The 21,179-nt window shown below is 50.2% G+C and overlaps 10 protein-coding genes across 10 annotated transcripts; 6 read left to right on the forward strand and 4 right to left on the reverse strand.

Moving 5' to 3' along the window:
- Positions 1-319: 319 nt before the first annotated feature.
- M438DRAFT_358585 (uncharacterized protein) lies at positions 320-1,580 on the forward strand (the record flags this gene model as incomplete). The annotated part of the gene is made up of 2 exons (XM_029907273.1): positions 320-1,301; positions 1,492-1,580. The coding sequence occupies 2 exons, from the start codon at positions 320-322 to the stop codon at positions 1,578-1,580; spliced, it is 1,071 nt and encodes a 356-aa protein (XP_029756872.1).
- Positions 1,581-2,301: 721 nt separating this feature from the next.
- On the reverse strand, positions 2,302-2,835 carry M438DRAFT_254038 (uncharacterized protein; the record flags this gene model as incomplete). Its single annotated transcript, XM_029899686.1, has 1 exon — positions 2,302-2,835. A coding segment is annotated over one exon (534 nt), but the record flags the coding sequence as incomplete, so codon positions are not given.
- A 1,115-nt stretch (positions 2,836-3,950) lies between these two features.
- Positions 3,951-5,441, forward strand: M438DRAFT_358587 (uncharacterized protein; the record flags this gene model as incomplete). The annotated part of the gene is made up of 2 exons (XM_029907274.1): positions 3,951-4,232; positions 4,296-5,441. 2 exons carry the CDS (start codon positions 3,951-3,953, stop codon positions 5,439-5,441), a joined length of 1,428 nt encoding a protein of 475 aa, XP_029756874.1.
- Positions 5,442-5,648: 207 nt separating this feature from the next.
- On the reverse strand, positions 5,649-6,698 carry M438DRAFT_348617 (UPF0157-domain-containing protein). The gene has a single exon (XM_029906185.1). It carries the CDS (start codon positions 6,604-6,606, stop codon positions 5,983-5,985), a length of 624 nt encoding a protein of 207 aa, XP_029756875.1. The 5' UTR covers positions 6,607-6,698; the 3' UTR covers positions 5,649-5,982.
- Positions 6,699-6,958: 260 nt separating this feature from the next.
- Positions 6,959-8,002, forward strand: M438DRAFT_348618 (uncharacterized protein). Its single transcript, XM_029906186.1, has one exon. It carries the CDS (start codon positions 6,995-6,997, stop codon positions 7,661-7,663), a length of 669 nt encoding a protein of 222 aa, XP_029756876.1. The 5' UTR covers positions 6,959-6,994; the 3' UTR covers positions 7,664-8,002.
- A 58-nt stretch (positions 8,003-8,060) lies between these two features.
- Positions 8,061-8,531, reverse strand: M438DRAFT_242240 (uncharacterized protein; the record flags this gene model as incomplete). Its single annotated transcript, XM_029899556.1, has 1 exon — positions 8,061-8,531. A coding segment is annotated over one exon (471 nt), but the record flags the coding sequence as incomplete, so codon positions are not given.
- Positions 8,532-9,375: 844 nt separating this feature from the next.
- M438DRAFT_281224 (MFS general substrate transporter) lies at positions 9,376-10,787 on the forward strand (the record flags this gene model as incomplete). The annotated part of the gene is made up of 2 exons (XM_029901224.1): positions 9,376-9,739; positions 9,787-10,787. 2 exons carry the CDS (start codon positions 9,376-9,378, stop codon positions 10,785-10,787), a joined length of 1,365 nt encoding a protein of 454 aa, XP_029756878.1.
- A 743-nt stretch (positions 10,788-11,530) lies between these two features.
- On the reverse strand, positions 11,531-13,609 carry M438DRAFT_338660 (uncharacterized protein; the record flags this gene model as incomplete). Its single annotated transcript, XM_029904143.1, has 3 exons — positions 11,531-12,771; positions 12,825-13,217; positions 13,318-13,609. The coding sequence occupies 3 exons, from the start codon at positions 13,607-13,609 to the stop codon at positions 11,531-11,533; spliced, it is 1,926 nt and encodes a 641-aa protein (XP_029756879.1).
- Positions 13,610-15,478: 1,869 nt separating this feature from the next.
- On the forward strand, positions 15,479-17,104 carry M438DRAFT_358592 (MFS general substrate transporter; the record flags this gene model as incomplete). The annotated part of the gene is made up of 3 exons (XM_029907275.1): positions 15,479-15,881; positions 15,937-16,302; positions 16,353-17,104. 3 exons carry the CDS (start codon positions 15,479-15,481, stop codon positions 17,102-17,104), a joined length of 1,521 nt encoding a protein of 506 aa, XP_029756880.1.
- A 307-nt stretch (positions 17,105-17,411) lies between these two features.
- M438DRAFT_348624 (MED14-domain-containing protein) lies at positions 17,412-20,740 on the forward strand. The gene has a single exon (XM_029906187.1). The coding sequence runs from the start codon at positions 17,620-17,622 to the stop codon at positions 20,656-20,658; it is 3,039 nt and encodes a 1,012-aa protein (XP_029756881.1). The 5' UTR covers positions 17,412-17,619; the 3' UTR covers positions 20,659-20,740.
- Positions 20,741-21,179: the final 439 nt, after the last annotated feature.

Here is a 21,179-nt window from a genome sequence, read left to right on the forward strand (position 1 = left end):
TTAATATATGCAAAGTAAGCAGCGTGGCTGAAGGCGCAATCCTCGAGGGCTGAGTCGGCTTCCGAAGATCCGCCAATCACCATACGCGGCTTATCTGAGAACCTGCCAGACGACAGTTCGCCGATGAACCACTGCGAGGACAGATCCGCAACAACATACCGTGAAGAATCTTTTGCTGGGCATCAGACATCTCACATTGTCGTTGACACGAAAATCATTTTGTCGGATTGCTATGAGCTACCATGGGGATAAGAGGACCGAGAATTTCTGGAGGGATGTCATGCCCCTCTGGCCGCTACGTCTGCTCCACATCCCTACCATGACTTCTTTGCAACGCGCTGGGGAAAGTACATATGGCGGAGTCGTTTCCCCAAAGTACGCCATCCTCACTTATACCTGGGGCCGGTTCAGGGCACCATCGGGAAGTCCAGCTCTGAAAATCAAGGGTGTGACATGGCGAGTTCCACCAATTCAGGAGCAGCACTTCACTGTAAACGCTTTTCAGAACTTAATCGCTGTCATGGGCAGAACTGTCGACTTTGCCTGGATAGACGTCTGTTGCATCGATCAGGAGGACACGGCCACCAAGATGTTCGAGGTGGGAAGACAGGCTGGTATCTTCAAGCAAGCCACACATGCCTATGCTTGGCTCAACTTTCACACCCATGATCAGCTGCAAAGCCTTTTCGACAACATTTTTGACCTCGACAGTGTCATCTCTGGATGGGATCTCTGGGAACTTACCGAGATTGAGAAGCAGTCGGTGTTGCCAAAATTGCAACGGGTTTTCTCTGACTTGCAGTCACTTATGCAAGACCCCTGGTTCACTTCTCTCTGGACATTGCAAGAAGCTGTGCTCAGAAGAGATGCCATGATTCTCTCGTCTGAGGGCCGACCGCTGAGCCTCAAGTTTCGCCGTGAACACAGCATCCGATTAGAGATGTTTTGCAACTCATGTTGGAACATGCATGAAGATATCGTCGGCCTCGCCGCGGAATGGCCCTCGAATGCAATTTCACTTACTCAGCAACTTCAGCATCTAATTCGAAAGTCTGGCTTGTTCTTCACTATGACCAATAATCCGAACGTGCAGTACGGCATGGCTCATCATCGGGTTACAAGACATCCGCTCGACCGTGTGTATGCAATCATGCAGATATACGGCTTCCGACTCGGCGAATCACTCCACCCTGAAATCCCAGTCACTCTTGATGAGTTGGAATTACAGTTGGCAGAACAGTTAACATTTCGATCACCTATGTTGTCGCAATGGTTCGTACACACCGCGCAGCCATCGAAAGGTAGGAGCTGGATGATCAGTCAGCGCTCACACGTCCCGGACGAGTTGATTCTGTACCCTAGCTACAGCGACAACATGATGCTACGCGTATTTGGGACTATTACTCCAACCGCAACAAGGTCGGCAGTCTTCTCTGGCTTCACTCGACCACTTTCTGAATTTGACGCCATGTGCCGTACCGAGCTGAATAGATTTCATGCTCTGTACTTTGCTCTGGACATCGTTTCTCCGGGCGCCGCAGACACCGTTAGAACACCTCGAAAATTGGAGTCCGATCTGAGTCATATTCCGCAAGGCTCTTTCCGGGACATGTGGGAAGAGGAGACATCCACACCACTGGAAGATGACGTCCTGGCATTCTTGCTCGGCGACAGTAGCAGTATCAATATTCCTCGCGACTTCCATCGTACATACGCCGTGATCTTGGCTAGAGACCAAGAAAGTAGCAAGTGGAAGAGGATTGGTCTCGTGTATTGGTATACCTTACATTGCGATGTCAAGCCAGACTATCGTAATTTTATTTCCTTCGAAGCTGAGGTGCATTGAAAGTTCTACCTTCTCCTTCTCACCACGGCAAGCAATCTTTCCAAGGCTTGCCAGTCTTCCTCATCGCAATCGGGTCTTCGCACAACAATTCGGTCGTCTTCATTCTCCTCCCAATCAGCAAACACGAGTACTTCATCTGGATCCTCGTCCTCAAATTCGTGCCATACAATTTCGTTAAACGCTGCGTAGCGCTTTTCTTCTAAAGCACTTCCCAGCGAATCCGCCACGTCAAAAGCATGATCCTCCAGATCGCTATGATTGATAGCAAAATGCTTCAATTTCGGCAGGCCATGTTGCAAACGGTGGAAAATGTGATGCCAACGTGTAGGATCAAGCCAAATTTGATGCTCTCGTAGCGGTCGACCTCTTCCTCTATCCTTGGGTCCGAAGCCAGGCCGTCCGACGATGTCTTGCCTCTCGTAAACAACCTTTCGCGTGGGGATGTCGACGAATGTCTCGTGTATTTGCACAGCCACTCCAATAATTGCATCATCGAGAATCAACTCCTCCAGTGTATCTCCATGCTCTAAAATCCAGTCGACTTGATCCTCGCTGCAAATACTGATGCCTCCTAATATCATCGTCCTCAATTTTGGAAAATGAGGTAAATTGCAAGCAGGGAAGAAACCCCAATACACCTCATCATCTTCATACAACTTGAGGTAGACAATATTTCCAGCAATCGGCTTCAACCAACACTCTTGCAACTCGAAAATGAAGAACGAATGCATGAATCCACATTCCAAGTTGTGTGCCGGCTCAGGCCAACAATCTTCCGAGATGATCCTCAGACTCAAATGCGTGAGCCTCTTCATCACGACTTCGAAATCCTTCTTGAACTCGATATCTGCTGCTGAAGTCGCTGTTCCCATGATCGCAGCGGGAGTAACATTCTGCAGATTCTTGATCGATAAATTGACCACTTTTGTCGCAGGAACCAAGCCTCTGAAGAAGGTCGCAAGAACTTCTTCGCGGAATTCGGGTGTCTCAATAGCGTCGATATCGCTACCAGGACTCTCGCACGTCACGGAGAAGACCAACTCCGCGTGTGTGAGATTCTCGAAATCCGCGACCTGCTTCATGGCTGAGAGGAAAAACTCATGAGGAGTTTCGTATTGGTCTTCTGCTTCTTCTGATTCAACACGGTAGCATGATCTTCCATGTTTGCTCATATGAGGTTGATGGCGGGTTTGGAAGATCACTTTTCGGACATGGCTGTTCAGTTTCTCCGATTCCAGAATTTGCATATAGCGCTCTGCGGACTCCGCTCGAGGCAATACCCTTACACACTGGAATAGTAGAGGTGTACAGAGTCCTTCGAAGCATTTTGAAACCAGACGCAGGTCTTGCAAGCTGGCAACATCTGGACGAGGGTTAGTGGCCATCTTGCTATTCTGGTAGCTGAGACCACGATAGGTAGGTCCATTTTTGACCTTGCAGATGTTCTCCTTGTTCTCGCCTGAGCTGTGGTATGTGGGTTGGATGTTGGGTTCCGATCTGGAAGGAGTGGCCACAAAGTCCACGATTCGTGAGAGAAGCTCTGATGGAAGGCTTGTGAGTTGCAGCATTGTGTATGAAATGGTCAATTGAACAGGAACGTAAGTGAACCATTCTGTGGTAGATGGGCTGGTATAAGTGTTACAAAAAAGGGTGACTGACTCGTGGTCAATGCACGGGCATGATGGCTGCCTCTGCTGAAATGAGCATTTCTGCTTTCGGAAATTTTGCTATTTTGTCTGATCTCATGAACAGAAAGATCGTCTACCATTTTCTGTGGTGTAGGTGTAAGACCGCAAACAATGTCGCAATATGGAACAATGTTCTCGCAAGCGCCGACACTAATGCGGAGGCGTCGACGTGGAGGCGAGGCTGGACGATAACGCGAAGTCGGACGCCACCATATGTACCTCGAGGCTGAGCTGCAGCAGTACTGTCAGCATCTACTTATCTCCTACCAAATCCCAGGCGGTCTACTATAAAGGGCTCGCTCAGAGTAAAACGTTTTAACGTGTCGGATCAATAACCAGACTGGTTTATCGACATATTCACGCTGATTGACCCAGATTTCGGCAGATCGCTGAGTATTGACTGTCAAGCTGTCAGGATGACCAGACTGGAGGCCCTGTCGATTATAAGCTCTGCTGTTGGCATCGCACAATTGGCATACCGACTGGTCGAGACTATCGTCCTACATTATGCTCTGGGATCCTACCTCACTTTGAAAGATGAACATGGCGCTTTTCGAGCTGCAATATTACTAGTGTTGTTCCCCGACGCTCGGCAGGTCATGAAACGCATCGAGACCCATCTTTTGGAATCGCAGTCAGATAATGCAATGGTCATGAAGAAGGCTCTGGCTGAGGATTGCACCATGCTTGCGGTCGCTGTAAGTTTACTTCAATCGTGGGTGACCAATGGATCGAAGACACGGCTGATGTATATCCTCCAGGCTGCCATCATTGCCCAGATCGCAATCACAGCACTTTCTCTTGGCAGTTCGGATACTATTCATTGGACAGCGAACGCAGCATTCGTGATCAGCTTGGTGACTGCATCGCTCTCTGTGTTCTACGCTTGTCTACTTCAACAACACATCTCTGGTCTGTTCACATCTGAAGACGTAAAGAGCTGGCTCAGTAAGCCTGCATCAAAGTACGAGATGGAGACGCTGGAGATCATGGCCTCAGAGTTGCGCAGGGCCCGATATAGATGGCAAGACTTGGGACCACTCAGTGACGCAAGACAATCAGCACTTGAGACATTTCGCAAACAGATCGAAGGTTTCGCACGGGAGTGCAAATGGAAGACTGCAACATTCAACGCAGCCTTTATGATCAAGGTACCATCGCTACTGTTGAACTGGTCAGTTGGCGCTTTCATACTCGGACTCGGAGTATACCTGGGCTGTGTCTGTAGGCCCGATGGAATCTCCGACCCATCGCGTAATGGCTCGTTGGGCGTTTTGATTACCTACCTTATTACGACCGTTGGGGGGTTACTACTCTATTATGTCCCAAAAGCTGGCAAGATCCTCGAAAGCTCTACACTCAGACGACTGGACTGGACCTACAACCGCAACAAAGACCCAACAAAGCCTCAATTTGAGGCCATGTTCACATCTGATGCAGCACCAACGTTGGATCAAGTAATGACTATTGTAAACGAAACCACGGCTCAATATGAACTTCCTGCTCGTCGGTCGCGCTGGTTCACTAGCCAACATGTCAAGCCTGTAGCCACCGGTGCTGCCAATGTTAACGCTATCACCGACTCAAACGAAGTCGCTCGACAGCCTACAGAAGACGCGATTAAACCATCTCAAGTTGTCTCTGCGGTGGACCAGCCAGATAATCAGCGTGAAAAGACAGATGGCGAATCTCCGCGTTCAAGCACAACTTCATCCGGACCCCGGAGTCAGTACGACCCACTGATCGCAGCGCTTCAAGCATCAATTGGAGCGCAAGAACAAAGCACTGCAGCTCTGAAAGCAGTCTTGAATGCACATCTGGCCGCATCAACAGTAGACCAAACTTTGAACGACCAAGGCCTAACAACGGCGGTGAATAAACACGAGGGCCTAAGTTCTACTGATTGAAAAGTTCCATTCCATCACTTCTAGGTCTTTGAAGTTCTCCTATCAAGTAATACAGCCTCATTATGTTACTGCTCGAGTCGTCTTCCTCGAGTGAATTTTGGAGCAAGCGAGATTGTCTAGAAGGGCATATCTCGAATGTTGCATAGGTCTGTTATGCCTAATGGCTAAATATCAAGCAAACATATCGTGATGCAACAAAGATTGTTCACCGAGAAGGATGAATGTCGTCAAACATAGCTTTGCGTGTCGAAAATGGCGTTGGACTGCAATTCTAGCGTTGTTGCATAACGCGCCTTGTCCTGCGTGTCGCTGCCTGATAGGCGCGCGCGTGCGAAAGCCGAGATACTGACAGCAACCGCTTGAACACAGGTCTTGATCTTTGTCTTGTATGTGACCCTCCATGTATGCCACAAATAGCTCCCGGACAAACATCTATAACAAGCACACCTATGTACGTCGAATGTCATGCTGAATCTCCATTCTGGTGTCCCCCAAAGACCGACATTGGCCACAGACGCCAAAATGCTCACTCTATAATCATCTAATAACCCTCATTGCCACTAATATACCCCAATTGCACAAAAGCATTCCTCAAAATCTTCTTGATGACCTCCGTCTTTCTCGCAGTATATTCATTCATATCCCCACCATCTTCCCTGGTCTCCCTCGCCGCTACATCCTTGCACTCAGCATACATGGCCAAATCTCCAGGATGTCCGAGTAAACGTTGACGGAAGATCTGATGTCGTGCCACTTCCGCACAATCTGGACCCCAAACGTGTAGGTTTATCGCTTGCGGCGCAGAAGTGTAGAAGAATCGATGTTCATGCCAATGACGCTCGCGGAGCAGGAAATTAAATCCTGCAGACTCGAGAGCTTTTACATAAGCGCTTTCATCGGTGGAGTCTTGGACCACTAGGTCGATGTCGATGATGTCTTTGGCGGAGAGACCGGGCACACTGGTTGATCCGACGTGGTTTACAGAGAGAGCGGTTTCGCCCAGCGCGGCAATGATGCGATTTCTGATTCCGAGAAATATCTGGGGCCACGCTGGGTTTGGAGGATGGATCTTTATGGGGGTAGCGACGTCACGGTAAGAGATGCGTTCGACAAGTTCAGGTTGCCAGTCGTAGTCTGCTAGGATTTCTTCGATTGGCGGTGACATCGGGAGATGGTATGTTGAATCCTATGGAAAACAAAGGCCTTTGGTTATTCTGGTTTTTCCGATGTTTGATTTTTGATGTTTGATGTTTGTTTTGTCCGCAAGGATGTAGATGCGACGTTGAACGTGTAGACATCACCTGATAGATGTGAGTATGCTGACTGATGGGAGTTAGTGAAGCGGTGTCCCAATGTGGGATAGATCGGCATAATCAGGCTAAACAGGCTGTAGCAAACAATTAATCTTGTTATATAAGAAGCATGCGACATGGGCCCAGGATAAGATGGAGAGGCTGTCAAAATCGCGATCTACCTCAATGCACACAGTCACTTGACACAAAACGATAGACAGAAACCCCAGCTCAATGATCACAAGTGTTCCACCCACAACCATGAGTTACGAATCAACACCGCTTCAATTCTGGGAGATCGATGAATACATCAAATTGCGTTTCGACACCTTTGCTGCAAGCGATGGAAGCCTGAGTGCCGCTTTCTGGCCGGGAGGATACAACCAATCCATCCACATGTTCCTTCGTCGTGGTCCAGAAAAGGACTTCTCCGACCCAAACGATCACGTTCAGCTCATCCGCGACATCAAAACCAAAGCTGTGATAGGCGCCGCGCAATGGGAGGTCAATCCAATGCCACCAATGAATGCGCAACAAGAACAACCGTCGTCGCTTCCGGATGTTTCGTTGAACGTGGAGGGCGGAAACATGCTTGCGCTGAATACCTTCCGCACGATGCAGGCGGATTGTCATCAGCGAATCATGGAGAAACAACCGCATGTTTATCTGGGTATCATGGTTGTAAAACCAGGATATCAGGGTCGTGGCGTCGGGTCTTTCGCAATGAAATGGGGCGTTGATCTTGCAGATCGATTAGGGCTGCCCATATACGTGGAGGCGACGCTACCAGGCAGACGACTGTACGAGAGATGGGGCTTCGAGGTGCAGGAAACAATGCCATTCGATGCGAGAGTCTTTGGCGCCCCCTCCAAAGCGGAGCATTACTGCATGGTGAGACCAGCAAGGAAAGCAGATGAGTCGGCAATCTAGCGTATTGGAATTAGGTTTGAGAACTCGGAGCCGGTACCAAACGAATTGGTTCTGATGCATCAAGAGCGATCACAGAGTCTGCAGATGCACCATTGAGTCGCCACAGATGCTCCACCAGAAGATGAGTGCTCATCGTGTGAGAGGGACGTGACAGAACAGATGATCAGGGGGTCGGTAGGGTCATACATTTTGGAAAGTCCTCAGTATAGATCCATTCGTTAAGGTCAAAATCTGTGTCCAGATCATTTGATATCTCTTCGTCGGAGATATGTGTATGCGTGTTGGTGTCGGCAATCGCGTTCGGCGAATCTTTAGCGACTCCCGCAACAATGCTTTCCTCCGTCAGTGTCGGTGTGTAAGCCATTCCTGCTTCATAAACGGATGGCATTACGATGATGTTCTCACCCTTTCCCCCTGTCTCAAACTCTTTGACATACTCGCCTATCGTCATGCCCATGACACTCTTAAACACTCTGCACAGATAACTCTTAGTGACTCCAACCTCCTTACTCAGTGCGTCAAGTCCCCTGATCTTCCTTCCCAGTGCGTCCAATAGCTTCATCACTACCTCCTCGGCATCGCCTATAAACAACTCATCGTCAGGCTTGCACCTCAGACATGCCTTGTAACCTGCTGCTTTGGCGGCTGATGGAGTGGGGAAATACCGGACATTGACGCGACGAGCAAGACGAGCGGTGCAGGTTGGTCGGCAAAAGATGTTTGTCGTCAAGACACCGTAGTAGAAGGGGGTCTTGGGGGTGATGCGACGGGTCAGAGCATGCCAGTTTGAGGAGGGTTGATGAAGCGGCTGTATAGCTAAAGGTGGCTGACATCGTTCTTTTGGGTTGGAGAGAATCATGATCAGGCAGCGACACTGTTGTTTAGATTTGTTTGTAGTTTGTCCTTGATCCGGACTACTGGTAGTAGAAAAGAGCTCGAAGATCAAAGCAAGAAGGTACACGAGTATGTCTCTCTCGAAAGGGCCAGGGCACTTCAGCTCGGTGACAACGCGTCTTTGGCGTGCATTCTGGTGAGCCAAAGAAGAGTTTCCAGAGCATAAGACTACTTTTGACTCCGCTGTGTTTCGGTGACAGAACGTCTCGAGGTGATAAAGCAGTCGAAGAAAGAAGCAATAGGCAAGATTAGTCAGCGGGACGACGCCAAGAATGACGATCACGCTTGCCAGACAAAGATTGCTTGCGGCTTTCGTCCCTTTCCCCTTCTCGTCTCGTTGACAACATTGAGCTGAGGTTGTGAAGCATAGATATGATGTCGCAATTCGATATTAATCTCGATGGCGGCTTGAGATTGAGTTTCTCATCAGAACTGTGTACGATCGAAGGAAGATCCCGATGACGAGACGCTCATTGGTCAGTTTGAGTACACTCGCTGCTGATTGGTTAATTCCAGTACAATGATCCATGATTGGTTGATTCGAGTACAACGACCAGTATCCTGAACATTACAGGTATGCTATATGTAAGCCAGGTGATTCAGTCTTCTGTCTGTCTTCATGACTTCAGAGATTATTAGCAAGATCAATCGCAGTATACACCTGTCCCAAAACTGTCCTGCTCATCCATCGATACTTGGATCTTCGACACGAACACCCGCAATTTTCAAACCCTCCAATCCTCTTTCTCTACTCGCTTCCTGTGTTAAAGCCCATCAATTTTCCAGATACGGCTATGTCTCTCACATCTACCACGGCCATGCCGCCGCCGCCTCCAGACCTGGAGAACTCTAGCGCGCCAGTGCCCGATCCCTCCGATCTTACATCATACCCGGAAGGTGGAACAAGAGCTTGGCTAGTAGTACTAGGTGCTTGGTGCGGCCTTACTGCCTCTATTGGCCTTTACAACACGACTGGTGTCTTCTCAGTCATAATCTCCAACACTATATTCACATCCTCATCTTCCACTTCCACTGGATGGATCTTCTCTATCTATGCTTTCATGGTATGGATCGTGGGTGTGTGGGTGGGACCATGTTTTGATGTCTTTGGGCCTAGGATGTTGATGATGGCGGGCATGTTTTGTACTGTGCTTGGGATGATATGTTTGAGTTTCTGTACAGGTTAGTTTGTCGCTTGTTCTGCATGTTTGCACCGCACTGACACGCAGTAGAATATTATCAGATCTTCCTGGCATTTTCTCTGCTCACAGGGCTGGGGTCGAGTTTATTGCTTACTCCTTCGATGGCTTGCGTGGCTCATTGGTTCGATGCTCGACGTGGTCTTGCAAGCGGTATTGCCTGGACAGGAGGTGGCGTCGGTGGTGTCCTATTCCCACTTCTGATCCAAGGTCTACTACCACATCTTGGCTGGGCCTGGTGCATCCGTATCACAGCCTTCATCCTGCTTTCTCTCTGCATCATCAGTATCCTTCTCTGCCGCAGCAGAATCCCTCCCCCAACACGCAAAGATGCCACTTCCCTCTGGCGAGCCACCCTCCCCGACTACCGCATCTTCCTCGATGGCACAGGAGCCATGGCCTTCACAACTCTCGGCGTCCTCTTCGTCGACCTCGCCTACTTTATCCCAATAACCTATCTACCTTCTTACTACCTCTCCCGCCAAAACCTCCCTACCTCCTCTACAATCTCCGGTTCTGCAGCTTTCGGCTACCAACTCCTCGCCATCCTGAACGCTGCATCTTGTTTCGGCCGCCTCATCTCTGGCTCCCTAGGCGACCACTTTGGCCACTACAACACCATGATAATATCCCTTTTCCTGTGCGTGGTTTCAATCTTTGCTCTTTGGCTTCCTGATGTTGTCATCCCTTCTTCTGACTCCCCGGTTCTACTCATCATCTTCGTCATCATTTTTGGTTTCGTAAGCGGCAGTAATGTATCCCTTACCCCTATCTGTTTGGGCCAGCTTTGTGGAGTCGGCGATTATGGCAGGTATTATGCTAGTTGTTATACCGTTGTTGCGTTTGGAGTTTTGGTTTCTTTGCCGGCGGCTGGGGGCATATTGGATGTTTGTGGTGGCGGGGGTGGGAAAGATGGCAAGGGGGATTTTTGGGGTGTGGCTGTTTTTACGGGTGGGTGTTATGGTATTGCTTTGGGGTGTTTTGTTTGGGTTAGGGGTAGGGTTGTGGGGTGGAGGTGGTGTAAATGGTGAAGTTGGAGGAAGGTACTGAAATGGCGGTACTGCTCTTGCATCATAGCTTGTCGAGGAATACAGCTATCAAAATGCAAAGAGATATTCGGGAAAGCGGAAAGGTTGGAAGGGAGAGTTCTTCTACCATATGGGTATCTGTCTCTGTGTTCAACTCGCTATGTTACATTGATCTCGTGCATTATCGTAACTTCAACCTGTGTCAGTGCACTCCATGAGATGCTTGCCCCTAACGCCGTGATTAAAGTTGCTCCATGCCCACAACGCCGTAGTTTCAGTCGCTTCATGCCAGTATATTGTCCATGTTATGTACCATTCAATGCACCGCTCCAATGCTCCTATTCCATGCTCCGATTCAAATGCGCCAATTCAATGCGCCAATGATGCGCCAGTTCAATGCAAACCATCGTGACTCAACGGATCTCGTTCCGCTTCTGCTGCTTGATCGACGGCAGCAACGGCAGGCTCAGCTCTTGCGGTCGGTCTGGGCGATGGGCTTGGGGTCCTCTCCGGCTCTGTCTCTGTCTCTCGATCATGTTGCTGCTGCTCTCTGGCTTTGTGTATGCCTCGGTTTTTGGCTTTGCGGTTTGCCCCTGGAATTTCCCTTCCTTGGCGGCGCATGTTGGTTCTTGATACGTCGCTCGTAACCAGCGACTGCAGCATCGTTGACGTTGCACTTGGGATGCCACGAGGGTTGTAGATTGTGCCGTCGGCAAACTCGCTGTCCTAAGCAGAGCGAAGCCCCTTCAAAGAAAGATGGGTGCCGAGTTTGACGCGTAGTCTGCAACCCCGGCCCAGTGCTTTACCAGGGCTTCCTGCATGTCTCTACCGGCAGTCATGAAGACATCGGCGTTGTTCCATTTGGCAATGCTCAACAACACCTTCACCTTCTGTTCGATGGTCAAGTGACCTTGATGGTAGTGTTGAAAGAGCCTGGCTGCTTCTTGCGTGCTGTTCTTGCCGCCAGCTTCGGTGTCTACAGTGTCTCTGGGGTCTTTGGTGTATTGAGGGGGCGAAGCATCAATTCGTGCCTTGGACGCCTCTTCGAACTCGGTAAACTTGTCAGCGAGATCGACAAACAAATCGTCCTTGAGGGTCTCCATCTTCTCCTTGAAGTCTTCGTACGAGGTCAGTGACTCGTCTTGTATGTCCTTCAGGACTTTCTCGCGTTCGGAGTGTATGTCTGTGATAGCCTCGTCTTTGACTTCGTGCAGATCTTGAGCGGCCGAGCCCCACTCGTCCTGGAGTTCAGACAAGTAGCCTCGCATAAGGGGTGGCATGTGTGAGGCGAGGTAGTTTGCAATGGATTCTTGTGCCAGAGCTCTCATGTGGGCAGTCAGGACGTGTTGCTGAACTTGAGCAGCAATGGCGGGAATGTGGGCTTGCACGGCTGCGGTGATAAGATCGCCGAGGCCTGCCAACGTAAGTGCTGGGAGGTCATGGTTTTGAGTGCCTCTGGTAAAGAGGGTCGGCTTGATGTCGTGTTGGTGATCGGACTCAGAGGAAGTGATCGAAGCGGCATAGGGAGGGAGTTGGGCTTCATGTAAGGGGGACAAGGGGTCTGCCTGGTTCGAACGTTGGGCATGACCCCTCGTGTACTGAGCAGCCTGAGGTAGGTGCTGTTCTTGAGTGGCTTCGTGGCCGTGGGTGAGTTGACTGCTCTCAGATGACTGGCCGTCTTGGGTTGACTTGTCGTCCCGGACGCCATTGTCGTCCTGAGCGAGCTCCTTGTCCTGAGTTGCGTGATGTAGTTGGATTGGCTGATCGTCCTGGGTTGACTGTTGGGAGGGATGTCCGCGGGTTGTACTGGGCGTGATCGGTTCGGTGGGGGAGAAATCAGAGAATTGCGACTTGTATTCTCGGAACCGCTTTTGGGAGGAACTCTCTTCCTGAGATTCAGCGGCGCGCTTGAAAGATGGCGGAGATGGAAGGGCTTGAAAGCTACCAGACGGCTCTACTAAAGTCTTGCTATAACTTGGTAGAGCTTCTGTCCTTGAGGTTAACTTAACTTGCGAGCAGAGAACAAATGGAACAACTCACCTGCGTCTTTGGACGTATCCAATTTGTGCGGGCCAGCCACTTCCTTGCCATACTGCGCCCATGAATCCCAGACGCCCCCCGAGGCATACGCATTGCGGAGGATGACCTCGGACTGAGGGATGCGGCTTGAGAACTCGTGCTTCAATGTGTTCAAGACTTTGCGAACGTTTCTATCGTCCTTGAGGTGAATGTTGAACCGATCAGCTCGAGACAGTGCTCGGAGCTGCATGAGAAGATGCAAGGAGGTGCCATCAAAGTTTGTACCCTTTTGGTCCATCAAAACTTGCATAGGTTTGTCGCGCATGGTCCCTTGTTGAACAGAAGCACGGAGCCATCCTTTTACAGGTGGTACTGGAAAGATCTTGGGGAGCAAAGTGAGAACACTCGGCGACGCTGCATGAAGTTAGCATAGTCTAATGTGGCGACCAAGCAGTGTCGAATTTTTTGATACTCTCCATCGCGAAGGTCAGGAATGTCAAGATAGAAGACTTACGAATGACAGGCTCATTATCACTGTCGAGTTGAATCTGGTGCGGATCGACGAACAAGAAGAAGTCGAAGAACTTTGCTCTTCCTGAGAACTTTTTCTTGATAGTGACTTGCAGTAAAGCAACACAAGAATCATCAGAGACTCTAGAGCCAATCCACAGGGTGATTGAGCATGGTTGTCCAAGGAGTTGCTCCTCAGAGTTGTCAAGGTCGTTGTTCCACGAGATGACGCACGACTCCTTGAGAGACCAGTCTACATCTATCGCTGACACGAGCGCTGAGGGGGGCGAGATCATTTCAGAGCCGCAAAACTAATTCAGTTCAGTCTACTTGTTTCGAGTTGAGTGGGCAGGAGTAGCATGTCCGTGAGCTGCCTTGATCCAAAGACGTTCAGTCGAGATTGATCACTGAGCACTCGCTGAGACGCTCGCAGTATCATACTTCCGCTGACTATGATCTGTCTCCGAATATCTTTCTGCTTCGCGACGAAATCAAAACGACTGGAGCAGGGCAAGAAGAAGACTTACTAATGATTACATCAATCTACTTGAGTGTGCTGTGACTCTGGAGAGAGAGCGCGCAAATATTCGCTGCAACTTTGATAAGAAAACGGCAACAAATCATAACAAAATCTGTCGACGGTAAATTGGGCGTGGAGCTCGAAGGTCGCGGTCGTTGTCGCTTGACAATGCCAAGAGATATCTCGGGTCCCGGAACTCTCCAGCGGTGTGAGCTTTGACCACCCGCTCCTCCTCACTGACGCACCTTTGCGCGCACCCGCTGCTCACATTCCCACCTTCTTCTTCCACTCCACCATCAACACCATCCACATACCCATCACCATCCATCTCCATCACACTCATTCCTCATTTTTATCACCATCATCGCAGCTACGTGACCTCGCTCTCCGCTGTCGCATCTTGAGTCGTTCCTTTCGTGCCCCGGCGGCTGGTGCGACTCTTTGATACGGCAGTGGTCTTGCTCGGCGGTAGCGACTCCCCTCCCATCCCCATCACACTCTCACACCAGCTATGTGACCTCGCTCTTCACTATCACGTCTTTGAGTTGCGCATGTCGTGCCCGGGCGGCAGGCACCTCTCTCTGGTGTGGTAGGGATCTTGCAGGGCGGTAGCGCATCTCCTTTGTCTTTCCTTTGCTGTGTACGATCTCGCTTTACACTGTCCCGGCCTTCGCCCCCTACATGGCCTGGTGACTAGGGTCCCCTGTAGGGCGCCATTGTTGTGGCAGTGTTCTTGCTTGACTGCAGCCCTCTCTTCTTCCCACTGGATCTCCTTTGCTGTGTGAGTCTTTTGGTTGACGCTATCCTGACTTTGGACACGCTTCAGCGCTCTGCACACCACAATGGGGTCGCCAACAGGGTTATCTTGGTGTGTGCAGGTTCATAGCTTGGGGTAGCCATTGCTTGAGGCCGCAGCCCCGTCTACTCTCCTATCCTTCTTGTTCTCTCCCATCTTGTATCCTTCTCCTTCCTCACATCCTCCACCTCCTGTATTAGTACTAAGGAGCCAGGGCTGCTTCAACCAAAGCCCGGGTGGGTGGGGACTCGTACCTTTCATGGTATGGGGGTATACATCTCTTCTTTAACAACAATGCCTTCTTCACTCTCTCCTGTGCCAGCTCTCCGTTCATGTCTTGCGACAAAGAATCCCATGTGTTGCGTGCTCTTTGTCTTATCTCTTTGACGCACACACAAAGCGACGATCAGCTCATCAACCGTTCGTATCACCTTCACTGAGAACATCGCTTCGCAGGAGGCAGCTGATTTGCAAGCAAGTGAAGTCGCAATAAGGTGTGAGCACTCAGAGCACCCCAGTGCCCGACTCCACCTACCGAACAGCCGGATATGACGGCACAGGCTACTCGAGATTTCGCCGCAGCCGCTTCGGCAGTACCATGACAAGTAGTTTTTTTCTCTCTCACTTCGGTATTGGAAATGAGGGGGTAATGGTCGAACGGCAAAGAGGACTGTTTCTACCTACACAAGACTACTGCTTTCCCTCTATTTTCTCCCTTCTGTTGCAAACTCTCCTGTCGTAAACTCCCTCACTGGTCGTAAACTCCCTCGCCGGCACGTAAACTTTGTCTCAAAAACATCCTTCCTTGGCGACAACGCGAAAACCTGGGGCGACACAACGACATCCGTCATGGATAAACACGCACAACAACCTACGCCATCGCAGCGTACGTCGACAAAGGAGGAATACGAAGACCATGATTCTTCCGTGTCGTCGACGACAGCAGATGTGGAGAAAGAGATTATTGCGGCGAATGCTTTGAACGAGGGCGCAACACAACCGTACGATGACCCCAATGTTGCCGAGGCACAAGCACAACCACATGGAATTGGACATGGAGAAGAGGTGGACGGAGTGGGCTCGCAGCAGTTCGCAGATGGAGGAGAAGTAGAGAAACAAGTCACGAGGAGGTCGATACGGCCGGGAAAGGCAGTGTCGGTAAACAATGTCGCTGCTATTCCCAATGGTGGCACAAAGGCTTGGTTGCAGGTGCTTGGGGCTTTCTTCTTGTTCTTCAACTCCTGGGGAATCAGTGAGTCCCAAGCATTGAATTTGGGAGATATGGCAGTATACTGACTCGTTCACAGTTAACACATTCGGCGCATATCAGACATACTATCAATCCGGCATCCTTGCCTCCTCCTCGCCCTCGGATATCTCATGGATTGGATCTGTCCAAGCTTTCCTGCTCATGCTTGTTGGAGCATTGACTGGACCTATCTATGATGCTGGATATTTCCGCGCTCTGCTGAGTGTTGGCTCATTCGCCGTCGTCTTTGGATTCATGATGCTTTCGCTGGCTACAACGTACTGGCAGGTCATTCTGGCCCAGGGAATTTGTGTTGGTCTGGGTGCTGGATGCTTGTTTGTGCCGTCGGTTGCCATCTTGAGCACATACTTTAGCACAAAGATTGCTACGGCTATGGGTCTCGCTGCTGCTGGAAGTAGTTTGGGTAAGCACCTCCATTCATTCCTCGCTGGACAACTACTGATAGATATACAGGCGGTGTCATCTACCCCATCGTCTTCTACCGTCTCGAACCTCGCATTGGCTTTCCATGGGCCACTCGCGTCATCGGTTTCATCGCTCTGGCTACTCTCATCGTCGCAAACTCAGTCATGAGAGTCCGTGTCCTGCCAGCCGCTCGCCGCGCCGTCTTCGACTTGAAGGCTTTCACAGAACTCCCCTACCTGTCTTTCGTTCTTGGCGGCTTCCTCGCCTTCATGGGTCTATACGCACCGTTCTTCTACATCGAAAGCTACGGCATCACCTATAACATCACCTCTGAGAGTTTGGGCTTCTACACCTTGTCCATCATCAACTCGGCCTCGGTGTTTGGTCGTATCGTGCCCAATCTCATCGCCGACCGTACTGGACCTCTGAACATGATTATCCCTTGCTGCATCATCTCCGGTATCATCGCACTCTGCCTTATCCCAGTCCGCAGCGAGGCCGCACTGATTGTCGAGTGCATACTCTACGGCTTCTTCTCTGGCGCTTTGGTATCTCTGCCACCTACTGTGTTCGTCTCGCTATCACCAAACAGAGGACTCATTGGCACAAGAATGGGACAGGGCTTCAGTATCATTAGTATTGGACTGTTGCTGGGTACACCTATCTGCGGATGGATCTTGGATGGCAGTGGATTTACAGATGTGTGGGTGTTTGCTGGAGTGTTGGTGCTCGGAGGAGGAAGTTTGATGAGTTTGAGCAGGTTCTTCAAGGCTGGACCGAAGTTTGTGCAGAGGGTTTAGGAGATGGGGAAAGGGGGGAGCCGTCAGCTTTTGCCTGGGCAAGCATAAGACAGTATTGCATTGCTCATAACATATACATAATTACAAGTCGAAACAGCGACTTCAACAAGACATGCTAACAATTTCGATGAGTATCTATCTGTTACTGAATACGTGAAGCAAACTTGAGTTGTTGCCTGTCAAGACAAAGAAAGAAGGTTTGGCGGCATCTGAGACAGTGAGACACATGGCAATTGCCGAGAATTATCCGAAGCGGAGGAGGGTTTGATGCGGCGTCTTTGTATACCGTCAAGAACACCTCACAGCCGCTCCTAGAAGGAAGCGCATCCGTAAACACACCATCTCGCGCAAGCTACATCACCGACCGAATCCTTGTCGACTTGCTGGACTCCACCGACATCCGCCGGACCTTCACCCACGCGATCCGTCGTGCGCCAGTCGCGCAGTGACATCACCCGGTCGAATTGTTGATGACTCGTCCGCTTCACATGTCCTTCCAGCACCGATAGAGGAGCATGCCCGGTCGCATCGTCATGGAAAGCGATGCCGCACCAAAGACCAACGGATTGAACACCCTTCCAACCACCGCCGCCATGACTTCGACCGCGCCCACCAAACCGATCGACACTTCGAACGGCTACACCAATGGCGCAATCAAACAGGAAGAGAAGGCATCGCCACCTGAATTGGAGCACTGGTCACATACGTATTCGTCATTCGGCACGCTGCTCGACCGCATGGCACAGCAATGTTATTTTGAGTTGAGCGAAGTCATTGAACAAATGGCCGACCTGAGCATTGCCTCTCCTCAAACAAATGGCGCATCCGGTTCCGCACCAGATGTCTCCAAAGCGAGCGTTGATAAGAAACTGCGACTTATGAACTTCGCAAACACTCAACAGGCTCGGTTTATCAAGGCTCTGGTCCTGTCCGACTGGGCGCGCAACATGGGAGACATGGACAAGTTGATTGAGTTGAGGATGTACTTGACACAGCAAGATGAGGCTTCATCTCTCGTCAGCGATGCCATCATGCAGATGAAACACAACATGATTGGCGCAAAGATGCCCAACCCGAATATTCAAGGAGCCCTCGAATTGCTGTCCACATCTAAAGCGCCATGGCTACCAGATCTCGGTTACCTCCCGCCGGAACCCCTGTCTGCTCAGAAACTGCTCAAGACATTGCGAGACATGAACTTTGTCCTTTCCGTGCGACTGAACCTGCATGAACAACTACCTTCACATTTCTGCAATTACTCAATAGCAAATGGACGTGCTACTTTTGTTGTGCCGAATGAGTTTGAACTCGATCTTGCTGTTACTGACGAAGACACGACTTCTCCATTCTACTTCATCGACATTCGATTCCTCTTCTCCGATGCGCCTCCACTTCCTGATGGCTTTGCTCGAGTGAATCTCGAAGGCAAGGTCAATCAAATCCTCCAACTGGAAGGACTTTCTGCCGCCTACGATTTCCTCCATGGATTCGTCTTGACTCACAAGATCACTCTACTACGACGACAAGCCTTTGAACTCTCACGCACAAGGTGGACGGAATGTTTACATATCGAGCCCATTCACAGATCGCTCATCGTACAATACTGGACTGGCCAACCTGGAGGCAAGAGCTGGATCGAGATTGGCATCGTCAAAGGAAAGAAAGCAGAGAATTCAGACCAACCCCACACACCTGCAAGATTGAACATACGTTGGTTCAGATCAGGAAAGGAGGTCTTCGACACACGCTTTGATGTCGACCCGGCCAATCCTTCAATGGAGCATATTCTGGGTCAGGTTACAGCCGCCCACATGAACGTCCGTCTTGCTACAGCCAGAGACCAACTTCTTACCATCTCCCCACCAAAGTCCGCGCTGGACATGAACTTGAACTCCTCACCGACAGACCCAAACGCTTGCTCCTTGAGCATGAAACTAGGCCAACACGGTCTACAAACCACCCTCCGTATCATTCCCGTCAACGGCAATATCTCAATCTCCCCCGTCTCCGCCGCCTCAATAGATGTAGAAAGACGACTCAACGCCGATCCTACCATCGATGCTGCACAAATCGTCTCTTACCTCAACTGCAAACTCGTCCAAGACCACATCACCCGCCAAGCTGTTCAAGCCGGCTGGCTTCTTATGCCTACCGACAAACAACCCGACGTGCAAAAGGTCTTCTCCGAGCAAGTCATTCGCAGAAGCACATTTACTCGCCACGGATGGGGAGAAGACTGGGCCATTGCACTCACAATCTCTCGCAGTGGCGTGAAGTGGTGGATTGTGAAACTCCTCTCGACGCCTACCTCAAGAGTCATCTCTACAGCGGAGACATTGGCGCTGCCACCTTCGACAAAGATATTTGACCGCAATACACTGATGCTTATCGAGTCGCGTGCTGTCGCGCAAGTCTCACTTTCGAATATCTCCCTCCAACTCCGCAACTCCAAAATCAGCCACGAGATTCGCCATGTTGCTCCTTCTGCAACCTCTTCCAACACATCCCCTCTTTCCACATCAAAAACCACTGCAATCGTCGGCATCAAATTCGAAGATGTCATGCAACCATCTTCCACCACTGAACGCAAGGCTTGGAAACCATGGTGTCATAGCACTATGGTCTTGACACATCATGGTATCGATGAAACCGAAAGAGATGCAGTAAAAGTGGTGCATATTCTGAAAACCACACTATCACCACAAACAGCAGAGGTGCTTGCCCCTCTAGTCGGCAAAGGCAATGCATCCTCTGACATCGTTTTCGGCCCTAATGGTGTTTTGGCTCTTCAACTACGAACGCATTTCGGAGTCGCTCTGGTCGACCAAGTAGTGCAGAAATTGGCACGCGTCCAAAGACTTGCGAATTGTCTCTCCGCAATCAAAAGCCGAAACTTCTCCATCGAAAAAGTAGCGATTGGAGGACTGGTGTTTGCATATCAGGTTGAGCCGAAATTATCTGCGGCGGTTCTGTTCGCTGAGGCTGCAGGTTCGCCACTGCAATTACGCTTCACAAACGATACGGCGGCCACGAATCCCCATCGCAGAATTCTACCACTGCTGCAGAATCTTCTTTCTACCGGTGCGACGGCTTCGGCCTTGGAAGAAGCGAGAAAATTCGAAAATCTACTGGATCTGATGACGGCCACGTTACCTGTGCTGACTGCTATCTCTTCCATCGAAGCTGCAGACCCATCGGGCAAGATGTGTAAAGTGGGTGTGAGGTCACTTGCGCATTTCCGTCTGAGCTATGATACAGCTCTTACTACCATGACGTTGGAAATAGAATTGAAGAGGGTCAAAGGAACAGACGTATGGACGATCACTCTTCAAAAAGACGGTATGGCAAAAGAAGATGTGGAAAAATCTTTGGATCTGCTGGAGAAGGCGTGGAAAGGCAAAGGGTTGGAGAGTAAAGGCGTCAAGGGGTTTAGAAGTGGTGTTGTTGCTGAAATCCAAGGGGTGCGGGAGGTTCTTGTGAATCTGGAGCAGGTCGTTAGAGTAACGAGCCAGGGGGATGGTGATGAAGGGAGGGAAGTCATTCTTCTGGATTGATGGGGCTATCTAGCCTAAGGGAAAAGACTAGATGGAGGCCGCTTATGCAAAGATCGCCAAGGCAGAAAGACGGAGGAGGGAAGACATATCGCTCATCACCTTCTATCACTTGCTTCATGCGCAGCGGAACTAACACAACACAATACAATACACATATCCTTTGATTAAACACACTAAGCACATATTTCCATTCATCACATCATCGTACCATCAACGAGATACCAACGTCAACATTTCCAAAAATCGTGTTTCGCGGGCCGAAAGTCTAGAGTTCGCGGAGTTGCTAAAATGGGTTCAGGTGTGTTGATTTGGACATTTTGAAATGACTCGTCTGTTGCTAGTATCACACATGACATCGACAAGAAGTAGTAGCATAATGAGGGAAATCGCTAACTCTATGCAACCGAAGAGAACGCCAGTCGCCGACAGTCGGTGCAAGATGTAGCCGGCAGGGACACGTCACCTTACGGTTTCTCTTCTCGCGCACAACGTATCCGTAGAAACGAGGGTTGGTGGAAGTA

Source organism: Aureobasidium pullulans, assembly GCF_000721785.1.
Source record: "Aureobasidium pullulans EXF-150 unplaced genomic scaffold scaffold_23, whole genome shotgun sequence".
Lineage (NCBI taxonomy): Eukaryota > Fungi > Ascomycota > Dothideomycetes > Dothideales > Saccotheciaceae > Aureobasidium > Aureobasidium pullulans.

What these genes read in the sequence shown, in the direction of transcription:
- M438DRAFT_348617 (XM_029906185.1), bottom strand. Translation starts at nt 6,606, where the DNA reads ATGTCACCGCCAATCGAAGAAATCCTAGCAGACTACGACTGGCAACCT.
- M438DRAFT_348618 (XM_029906186.1), top strand. Translation starts at nt 6,995, where the DNA reads ATGAGTTACGAATCAACACCGCTTCAATTCTGGGAGATCGATGAATAC.
- M438DRAFT_348624 (XM_029906187.1), top strand. Translation starts at nt 17,620, where the DNA reads ATGCCCGGTCGCATCGTCATGGAAAGCGATGCCGCACCAAAGACCAAC.